Raw genomic sequence first — 12,099 nt, forward strand, 5'->3', positions numbered from 1 at the left:
TCTTTATGAAAATATTGTATTTCGAAAACAGCGCCCCCTGCTAACAGCAGACAGAATTACATTTATAGTTTTTCATGCTTCTCTAACAGGGATTGCTGTATCCACCTGAAACTTTATATGTGAGACCAGAGACCCGTCCTGAACATGTCTGTAAAAGATGACCTCCGTACAGGAAGTGGAATGCCCGAAACAGGAAGTAAACTCCAACATTGTCCGATCTGCACGAAAATTGACATGTGAGACAAGTGAACTTCCCTGAAAACGTTTACGGAGATGCCTTACACCCACAGGAAGTCGGCCATTTTAAAAAGGAAGTGCCCTCTAACTTTGCTGTACATTGACCGATAAGCACAGAACTTAATATGTGAGACCTGGGACCTGTCTTGAACATGTCTGCAAACAATGACCTCCCAACAGGAAGTGGAACACCCATAAAAGGAAGTAAAGCCTAACATTGTCCGATCTTTCCAAAACTTGACATGTGAGGCAAGTGGCACTTCCATGAACACATTTACAGACACGCCTTTGACCAACAGGAAGTCGGCCATTTTAAACAGGAAGTGCCCTCTGACTTTGCCGTACAATATGATGACGAATCATTAAACGCCGTTGCCATGGAAAAGATGGAAAGTCGGATTTTTGAAAATATAAAATGAACCCTGAACACCACAATTATCGTACATGCACGAAAACCGGTACACGTGTAGAAGGTCAGGACGAAGAAAAAATTACATTATGACCATGATCCAAAGGCAACAGGAAGGCCGCCATCTTGGACTGAACAGCCATTTTTGGGCGTGTTTGGCGAATTTGCACCAATGCTACAAAATCTATCTAGTCCTACATTTTTTGAGTGATCACCTTCAAACTTGGTGAGGTTGCTGTGGACCAGTTGAGGAACGGAATCAATTGGAAAGTTTTTTTTAAATATCGCATGGCGCACAAGATAGGGGGCGGCAATTTGGCGAAAATTCAGGTTTTTCGCCGCAGACAACGAAACTCTTATAACTTTGCGATGGAAGGTCAAGTCGGAACCAAACTAGCCATGATTGATGATGGGTAGTTTCTGAAGACAACTATGCAAAAATGATCAAGTTTGAAACCATTGCCTTCTGGTGGTGGTAGAAAATATACAAAAAAAAAAGTTAATTTAAGATTATTAATTACGGTAATTACTTTTACAGAAATTGTCGTATCCAACTCAAAATGAGTGAAAACACTGTAAACACATGGTAGATGATGCGTGTTGAATATGATAGCGCATTGTTTAACGGTGTTGCCATGTGCACGGTGCAAAGTCGGATTTTTGCGACAAAAAAACAAACTGTTATAACTTTGCGAGGCCTAGTCCAATCTGAACCAATCTTCCTTGGATTGATGTTCCTACAGTCCTGAAGACATCTATATGAAAATATTCAATTTCGAAAACAGCGCCCTCTGGTGACAAATTTTATTTGATATTTGAACGAACTTGTCCTAGAGCTTTTGTGCTATCACCTTCAGACTTGGTGAGGTCAATGTGGACGAGTTGAGGATCAAAAGTTATCAAACGTTTTTTTTTTTTTTTTCTTAATGTCGCATGGCGTATGAGATATGGGGTTGCAAAGGTGGCAAACATTCTGATTTGTAAAAACAGACAATGAAACTCTTATAACTTTGCGATGGAGGATCCAATGTCCTTCCCTGGATTGATGCCCTGGAGAATTCTATATAACAATATTCAATGTCTAAAGCAGCGCCCCCTGGTGATGGCAGACTATGCCATTTACTGTGCAACCAAAAACAAACTGTTATAACGTTGCAAATCCTGTTCCAATCTCAACCAAACTTCCTTAGATTGATGATAGTTAAGACACTGAAGACGTCTATATGTAAATATTCAATTTAGAAAACACCGCCCCCTGGTGACAGCAGACAGAACTACATTTGGTATTTGAACGAACTTGTCGTAGAGCTTTTGTACTATCACCTTCAAACTTGGTGAGGTCAATGTGGACCAGTTGAGGATCAAAAGTTATCGAAGGTTTTTTTTTAAATGCCGCATGGCGTACGAGATAGGGGGCACCAATGTTGGCAAACATTCTGATTTGTAAAAACAGACAGAAACTCTTATGACTTTGCAATGGAGGATCCAATGTCCTTCCCTGGATTGATGCCCTTAAGAAGTCTATATGACAATATTCAATGTCTAAAACAGCGCCCCCTGGTGACGGCAGACTATGCCATTTACTGTGCAACAAAAAACAAACTGTTACAACTGTGCAAATCCTGTTCCAATCTGAACTAAACTTCCTTGGATTGATGACAGTCAGACCCTGAAGAAGTCTATATGAAAATATTCAATTTAAAAAAAAAAACGCCCCCTGGTTGCTGGATATAACATTACAAGTCAAGTCAAGTCAAGTTTATTTCATTTCACACTTCTTTATGCTGCTATAACAGGGATTGTTGTATCCTCCTAATAAGTGATATGTGAGACCACAAACCTGCTCTGACCATGTCAGCAAAAGACGACCTCCTGACAGGAAGTGGAACCGCCGAAACAGTGAGTAAAATGTAACTTTAATGTACATTGACCGATCTGCACGGAACTTGATATGTGAGACCAGGGACCTATCCTGAAAATGCAAACGATGTCCTCCCAACAGAAAGTGTAACGCACTTAACAGGAAGTAAAACATGGCTTTTCCTCCACAGCCCAACATCCGCATGGACGGCACTGATAATAACTACAACAGCAAACAGTGAATGAACGAGAGATGAGCTCAGGGCCCAAGTGTCGAGGTGGGCGCACATCGACTCAACAAAAACAAAAAACTACATAGATATTTTCTGGATGTGTTCCAGTAAAGTGAAATAGAAATAATCATCCTCTATTGTCGTTATAGTATATATATTTTTCAATTAGAGTCCAGTATCACCACACAGTGTTTCACTTTGAATATGAAAGTGCAAATTAAAAGTAAGCCATGTGAATTTACTCCTAGCAATGCAAAAAAAAAGAATACATAAACATAACGTAGATTAATAATGTATGAAAACTTACCCCATAAGAAGATACAATAGAAGGTTAAGAAGAGGTTTCGGGTGCTGGAATCATGTCATCATCTCAGACATAACTACTGTGAAAGTTTGCAACAATGAAGTTTGCTAACGTTTATGCTAACACGCTAGCATAAAGTCAGTTAGCTCAAATGCTAACACGAAGTGAGATTTGTATCTCTGTCTTTATTAAGAAGTACAGCCACAATTAAGTTCTTCTGCGTTTCTCCTTGTCCATCTTCATTCAACGGTGAACACACACAGCTCCACAGCAGCAGTGAGGAGCCTCCGCTGCCTCGGCTGTATATTAAGTAGCCATATGTTTTCCCTGTGGCCGTCGAGCAACTGATTGGCCGAAAAACAACCAAAGCAATGGAATGTGATATCACCACTCCCTGGTTCACAGAGGGCAATGGAAGATGGGGCAGTCCAGGTGGTTTGAGACTTTACTTTTTCTCTATATCACACAAACCCTAGTTTTTAACTTGTGTAAATTGCAATTTGAGTGTAAAGATAAAGCAAAAATATGTTAATTCAACAAAGGTTAATTCAAGGTGTGTGGAAATTCATTCAAAACAACACAATGTTTAAAAGCCCACCTCTAGTAACTCTATAGATCTTCTTTCTGTCTTGTTCTATCAACACACAGCAAGTGTACACAGCGATTTCTAAGCATTATGTGCATGATTATCTGTGTACATATAATCTGTGCAACACAAAGAATCCTCACCCGTTCTTGTTGAGCAGACGTTTAATTTCCTGGTGGCTACGAGAATTGTTGTCAGTGAGGACCTCGATGAGCAGCAAACATCCACCAGGTCCCCGAGCTTCAAATGTGTGCAAAGAGGCCGGTTTGGCCTTTTCCTGTAGAACCACAAAAGAGAAACCGTTACGGATCCTGATTCTCTTGCATCTCTATTTAAAATTATTGACAAGTTCTCATCAATTTCGGGTTCTAAAATCAACTGGACAAAATGTGAGGCTCTACCTCTCACACCATATTGTCTCAAATTTCTCTTTCAGTCAGGCACTTTTGCCTGGCCTTAAAAGGCATTCAATTTATCAGTTTAATATTTCCCCCATATGGATGGATCTGATCAAAACAAATTTTGACCCCCTCGTGGCAAACTGCGGGCTGAAATAAAGCGGTGGTCTCGATTGTATCTCTCTATATGGGGCAAGACGAACATCATTAAAAAGATTTGTGCTTGGAAATTCAACTACTTGCTACAGGCTCTCCCAGTCCAAATTCCTTTGCACAATTTCGACCACATAATCAACAATGGAATATTTTCAGTTAAGACACCTACTGGTGCAGGTATTCGACTCCCCTTCATTAGTCCCACCAAACAGTGACATGTTAGAGAAGTTCCTAACAATTGTTTGGTTCGGCCATGAAACCTCTGCTAACTCCGCAATGATCCTTACGGCCTCAGACTCTAATATATAGTCCCTTATAGGGATATGGGAAACTGACCTAAAGTTGTCATTCACAGATGTACAGTCTTGTAAGTCTTGTCACGTATCCATTTTGTAGAACAGCATAACCTGACTTTTAATGCATCCATTGGTTTTATAAATGGCTGATATGAAAGCTAAACCCTCACAAATTATGTTTAATATATTAAAATAAATTTGCTTCACTGAAGAACGATTGATCATTTAATGAACACAGAAAGGTCAGATTTTGAGCCTACAGAGAGTAATGTGAAAATTAAACAAATAATTTACTTCAAATACAAAAATATGTTGCATAACATCAGTGAATTAAGTGGTGGTGCTGTGAGATCCATATATAATTAAAGGACTGCATCCATGAGGTTTGAAAATGATTCATACAATTTATTGATGAAGTCATCAGGAATAGCAAAGAAAGCAGTCTTGCATGCCTCCCAGTGTTCAGCAAGATTCTTTGGTTTAGTCTTCCATGCTTCCTCTTTCATTCTACCCTCAATGATGTTCATGTCTGGTGACAGGGCTGGCCAGTCCTGGAGCACCTCGATCTTCTTCACCTTGAGGAATTTTGATGTAAAGATGGAAGTATGCGATGGAGCTATTGTTGTCAAAATACCAAAATGAGTAACCACGGTACAATACCAGACAAAGTATCACGGTTCCGGGTAGTATCGTGATACTGTGGCCTTTTTTTTTTTTATGAACTGCAATGTATTTGTACAAGTTATAAATACTTATTAATTACTTATAATATTATTTGGTGCATGATAAACATACAATTGGTGAAGTAAGAATTAGACTGAACGGTTTTAGTTCATAACTGGGTCAACAAGAGTACATGAACAAAAGCATATAAGCAATGAAAACAAATAAATAAAGTTAGAGTGTATATGGTTGAAATTAAATAATCATTCAGTTTCCTTTGCACGTTAATTTATGTTTAACTAATATAAATAATCTACTTAGGATAACAAATCCACTGTCTTTAAAAAAAATCTATTTGACAACAATGCTTCTTCTCAACAACATAATTAACCATAGATGACAAAATACAACAAACAGGAACTGATTCCCTGTGAAAACTATATTTTTATCTTTATACTTTGACGTCCTTTAACTCTTCATACCTCAGCCTGTACACGGAGCCTATAGTCTAATATTAGCCAATGAGAAAATAAACAGGGCATACGAACCTGGTATTCGACATATAAATCTGTGTGACGACACTGCAGGTGTTTTATGAGACTGGAGGTGTTCCCTCCTTTGGCTCCTATAGCTTGGTGGCAGCGCCTGCACAGTGGAAGCCCGTAGTCTATTTCTTTACCCCCTGTGCCTTGTTTAACCCTGTAAGACCCACGGTTGTAAAATTACAACGTTAACTTTAGCCATCCCTAAAAACAATCTATTATATTTTATCTGGTATTTTACCACATGTACATAGTCATTGGGTCTTATTGTTCAGTCTAACAATGTTAGTGGATGTTACATTTGTTTAAAAGTCCCACTTGGCCATGAACACACACAACTTTTCAAGATTTCCTCCAAACAAAATCTCTTTGTTTCATTGGACTGGATTCATCAGATTAAAGTAAGTAAAATGACTTTTATATTTTTTTTGGATGAATGTGTAGAACATGTACATATTTAGTTATTGTGGAATAGATGCATCAAATTTCATTTAGAGCTTGTTACATATTTGTTGTAATTTTACAACACTGGGTCTTGGTGGTAGCAAAAATAGCAGGCTTGTTGCAGTGGACACAGACAGGTTGTATTCCCTCCACAACACCACGGCCTGAAACAGAGGATTTTCTTTATACATGAACAGTATACATTACATACATTATACCCTTGTGTTGCGTTCTGGTCAAATTTGACTGATTTAAAAGTTTTATGTCTAAAAAAATATATATAGTTAATTTCATCAGACTGAGCTAAAATCTCATGTCTTTGTCCACAAAGAGGATATCAACAGACAATTCAGTTCTGGGAAAGGTGCAAATGTTCCCGAATGTGGGCTGTGGATGTAAGTGGGGGTTTGCATGTTTTTCTTTTAGTATGATAAGTAGAGACCATAGGCTCAGACAATTACATTTACATTTAGAGCATTTAGCAGATGCTTTAGCCCAAAGCGACTTACAACAGTATTGTCTGCCTTGAAAGCATTTCTACCCAGAGGACTTGGTCCACCACCCTATCTATTCCTTCAGATTATGTACTACTATATAAAAAGCATATTTATACATTCAGAATGCCACCAGCAAGTAGAGAGCCGCGATACAGTGTGCAGGATGTGATTGATATCATCCAAACTGGAGAGAGTGAAGTTGAGATGGAACTCAATGACACTGATGAGAGTGATGAAGACTCAGATGAAGATGTCTGTCAACAAGTGGACGAAGAAAACCAACCACCATGGACTGTCCAGCTGATAATTACATGGACTTGAGCCAAAAACACACAAACACACCATGCACTGTGACAAGTGTCGCTGGCCTAAAAAATATTTCATCAGTCACAACACTGATTTTTCTGGTCTGGATATCATCTTCAGGCAAAGAGAGCCCAGAAACACAGACAGTGACATCATGAAGCCTCTGAATGCTCAGAAGAGACCATCCAAGAGATGTGCACACCTGCTATTGGATGTACGCAAGGACATGAAGACAGGGAGAGGATGCTGCAGTAAAGGATTCACCAACACACAATGCAGCAAGTGTAATGTTCGCCTTTGATTTGCAGAGGACAAGAACTGTTTTTAGGACTTTCACTAACAATGAAAGTTTGTCATGAAAAGAAAAAAGAAATGAAGAAGTTGCTAGAAAAAGCTAGAGTTTTATCCTGTTTATTTTTTATTATTATTATTATTATTATTTTTAATAAATGCTTTCAAAAAAATATGACTAATGTGTGATTATTTTTAAATGTTATATACATTTATGGAGCTAAGTAAGCAATCAAACTTGCAAATGAACCCTTAGTTGTTGTGAATTGTTGTTCAGACAAAGTGAGTACAAATACAGAAATTCTGCTACCACCAAAGCCCAACGTTGCAAACGTTTCTCTAATGACGTACATAAACATTTTTTTTCCAAAAACTCTTTGATTTCTGCATAAAAGGCCTCCTACAACAACATCTGAAAGGTCAAATAATTTTTTTTTAGGTGTTTCTTAATTTGGGTCTTACAGGGTTAAAGCCAAAATATTTCCAACTGTGATTTTGGAGTTTGGTTTTTAGAGTTAAAGTTAGGGGAGCCACTGACGACGACGCGGCGGCAGACTCTCTGCTCGGCCCGATGCTTCTGCCATGGTGAGTGTGTTGTCTCGTGTTTGTGACTGTAAACCATGCGCGCATCTGGACGAGACAGAACTTTAGCTTGTTGTTTGTTTTGAAGCGAATTTCTATCGAAGCGGAGCCGTTTTCATGGAGTTCGTTCTTGCCGGCAGAAACACACAAACAGCCAATCAGCTAACAGACGGGCGGACCCAGCGTGCAGAAACAGCCTGTCATATCCCCGGACGTCACCAGTAACAGACAAACAGCCACTCATTCAGCAGCTGTGTGGTGCGGTTGCAGGAGTAGCAATGTGGGTTTGTTTACAAGGGAGTAGCATGCAGTGAGAAGTCAGGAGGCCGGGAGAAGAGAAGACGCGGCGGCTATGTCGCGGAAATTGGCACTGGTATATCAGTATATCGTAATCCACGGTATTACTGTCGTGTAGAATTTCTAGTATCGCAGGAACCGTTACGATTTGGCACCACGACATACCGCAGGTATCGTGCAACTCTCCTGCTGCAAAATTTGACCCCTTTTATGGTTGGGAATGTAAGAGGTAGCTAATACTTCTTGATATTTTAGGCAATTGATATTACCTTCCACCCTGCAAATCTCTCACGCACCGCCACACTGGATGTAACCCCAGACCATGATTTTTCCACCAAACATTTTTAGCTTTCATATGAGCCATTTCTAAAACCAATGGATTAATTAAAAGTCAGGTTATAAGCTGTTGTTTCTACAAAATGGATAAGTGACAAGACTTTTGTCAAGGACTATTTCTTACATACAGGGCTGGTGTGTTTGAAAACTTGGAATGCTGGAGGTGTCAGGACAACAATGTACACTTTGGACATTCATGGGCCTTCCGCCTCATAAACATAGTATTTAACTACATTTTGATAGAATACTGTACCTAGATACAGGTAAGGTTGTAAACTTAGGGTCCTATGATTTCCACATTAACGGAATCGTGGACGAAATCGCGTAAATGGCCTATAAAAATCTACAGAATCTACTATTAAACGTGGAATATGGCAGAAATTGACATAATGTGACTGAAATGCGGTCATCGAGAGGAGAAGGAGTGCTAGGCTGGGGAATTGTGACCGCTCATTTGTGGCACCACCCGTGCATCTCGTCATTAACATTCACCCTTCCAGGGTTTCCCCCAGTGCATTATAAGCCTGGTGGGCCGCCAGGCTTTACTAACCCCCCACCAGGCTAAGCGTTGCTTGTTTATTTATTACACCACAGATTTTTCTAAACCGGGGAACAAAGGCGATGTGCCCCCATGTAATCGGCGAGCACTCGTACTTCTCATGTATTTCCTAATTGCATACTTGGGTATTGAGAAAGGGCCAGAGTGTCGCGCTGGGAAAGCCAACTCCAGCCACGAAGAAGAAATTATGCCACGTGACCGAGGAGGAAGTTGTAGTGGAGATGATGCAAACGCTGAGAGGAGTTAAACACGACATGTTTTTAGCATTTTTGAGGATGGAGGGTCATATTTATTGTGTTGCTGAAGAAATAGCACCAGCACCGGACTATACTTCACCAAAGAAAAGGAAATACTGCGCCGACGTGTTTGTGAAAGAAAAAGCACAGACTCAACAAAAGCGCAAAATTAAATTTGAAGCCACTGAAGTTTAAACATATTTTACAACATATTACCTACACAAAAATAAGTAAATTAACTAATTACCAAGAGCGCAGACCTCACTCACTCTCTCCCTCTCTCCCGTCCCGTGCCAACAAGGCTTCACGCTCTCTGCTCACACTGGTTTAAATGACAAACAAACAAATGCTGAGTGCTGATCAAAAGTTTTGTGCAAGCAATTTAAGGTCCCGACTCGTCTCAAATATGACAGGCTTCATTCAGTGATTGAAACAAATATATAAACATTAATGAAACGTCTACATGCAGAGCGCGCCCACTCGCAAAGCTGACAGCAGCGCTGCGGCTGCGCGGATGTTGTGTAATCAAATACACGGGTATGGCGGTATATTAAAAATTCATATCATAACGAAAAAAAAAAAACGTTATTTGGTGTGAACCGGTATACCGCCCAGCCCTAGCTTAAGTCACCACCTGATGCATACTTGGTAAAATGGGCAGAGCGAAAACACTTCCGAATATGAGAACTGTACTCAGTGCTCGCATACTTTAGAATTGGAACAGAACTTGGACTGAGGCTGATGACATTTTCATAAGTACAGCAAATACTGACGGAAGTACGGACAAGAATGGATATGGAGAAACGGCCAATGATGAGGGACAAAAGTTTACAAGCTAGCGAGCGCTCATATCACGTCTTTTCTGCTGAACGAGTAATTTCACATCTAAATGTTATGTCAGGGTTTCCCCAAGTGTAAGGGCCGCAAGGCTTTACTTGCCCCCTGCCAGGCCTAGAGTTGCTTGTTTATTTATTTAAAAAAAAATTATACACCGCAGATTTTTCTATACTGGGGAACAAGGGCACATACGGAGCAGATTATGAACTCCCCGCGACATTCACTTTGCACCAGAGAACATTCTCTCTCTTTGAGCAGTTAACTAAAGACATCAGCTTATCTGATGCATCCATTATTACCTTAATTACAGCGTTAAAGCGTCTTCTTTCACAAAGACCACGGAGTGAAAATGATGAAAAGTGCGCTCTGCTCTTCAGAGTCCGTCACCATGTTTCACTCAGCTCACCTGCACTTCATCGTGACTGTACTCCATCCTCGTCATAAAGATCATCATTTTTATGTGGGGATAAAATACGTAGAGAAATGATCCAGTCTGCTTTAGATATGAAATGACCGATTGGAGACGCAGAAGCACAGAGGAGCGACAACCGGCGCAGGAGAGGAAGAAGAGAACAGCGCAGGGGCGGTGCGCATGAATAAAAGGGCCGTTTGTCTGCACCAGATGAGGCAGATGAGGGGGCACTACCACTTTTATATTTATGTTAAAATGTAACCATTGCATGGCTTGTTTTAAGATTCACTGGCCTAAATGTCTTACAATAACACATAATAGTCAAAATTAAACATTTCCTGTGAACTTTTAATTTTTTTTTTTTTTTTTTTACAAAAACGCCGTGGGCTGCCGGTGGTCCCGAGAGGTACCACCGGGCTTAGCAGGTTTTCTGGGGGAAACCCTGTAGACCAATAGTGACATGTATATACAATTAAATAATTTTTTTTAATAATTTGGTACCTAAGAAATCTCAAATGGCACAGATGGTGCCAAACTGTGTGGAAAGAGAGAACGTCTAGACATCTCTTTACTAAAACCTCTGTCATTTTACTCGCTTCACTTCAGCGGCAACAGACTTTGCACAGCTCATGTCCACAGGTTGTTACATGACCTCCATGCTTTTTTAAGCTCCTACCGCATATTTTAAAGGTGATATTTGCTTTAAAATTCAATTTTTTTTTAGGCGAGAGAAAAAAAAAATCCTCCATTTATGCTGTGTTCCATGTGCATTTACTCTGACACTCAGTGGCATCTACAGTGAAACTTGTCAAATCTTGGAAACTTGGAATCTCACAAGTGTTATCTTTAGTTTGATACAAAGATAATCCACATAACACACACACTTTGTAACTGCAGAGATTTAGTATCTATTTAGTTTGGGCATGTCATTTTCGACCAGAGACCCCAAAAAGAGGGTCAGGGAAGAAGAGGCTACACTAAGCAGTGACATGGGGCACACGTCGGAGCTTCAAATGTCCAAATGTCCGTGGTAAAGCTGATTGCCTGCACATCGTTCAGCATACACGAAAGGGGTCCCCTACTGTCTTGTATAATCAGGGGTGTGATTGGCAAAGGACAAAAAAAAGGAAAATATATGGTGCACCTACCATGACGCAGAGGTGCACCTAGCATGACGCGACGGCATTGCATGGTTTCAAAAATGTTAATAAAGTGCAGTAGCCTCATATAATGTCCACGCCTTGTAGCGGTGTGAGGGCTTGTGTGTCTCAATGACCCCGAGAGCCATGCCAGCGGGAGTGCATAGCACCCTCAGCACTCCCGGTAGGGCCACCCATGCTGGACAGGTCAAGTGGTAGAGGCCAGACAAAATGTGGACGACCTCACCCAAGAGGAAGAAAAAAAAAAGGGTTAGCGTAGGGCCAACTACCCTACCTAGAATAAAAAAAGACCAGTTAAAGAAGCACCGAAGATAACAATCCGAGAAAAAACCATCATGGGAAAGGAAGGGCCTCCACACAGGAGGCTTATGACGCAGGGCAGTGAAAGCCAAAAGGAAGCTGCAAGGCACACTCCCCTTCCGACACCCAAGACAACCATAAAGAAATGGAATGTGAGA

General features: G+C 40.4%; 1 protein-coding gene across 1 annotated transcript in view; it reads right to left on the reverse strand.

Moving 5' to 3' along the window:
* The window catches only part of taco1 (translational activator of mitochondrially encoded cytochrome c oxidase I), a 153,873-nt gene that overhangs the window by 115,162 nt on the left and 26,612 nt on the right, over window positions 1–12,099 (reverse strand). Inside the window, exon 3 of the mRNA XM_083910317.1 lies at window positions 3,773–3,906. Within this exon, the coding sequence (XP_083766443.1) occupies window positions 3,773–3,906 (134 nt within the window). The remainder of the gene's footprint in view (window positions 1–3,772; window positions 3,907–12,099) is intronic.

This window comes from Microchirus variegatus (genome assembly GCF_963457635.1).
Source record: "Microchirus variegatus genome assembly, chromosome: 2".
In the NCBI taxonomy this organism is placed as follows: domain Eukaryota; kingdom Metazoa; phylum Chordata; class Actinopteri; order Pleuronectiformes; family Soleidae; genus Microchirus; species Microchirus variegatus.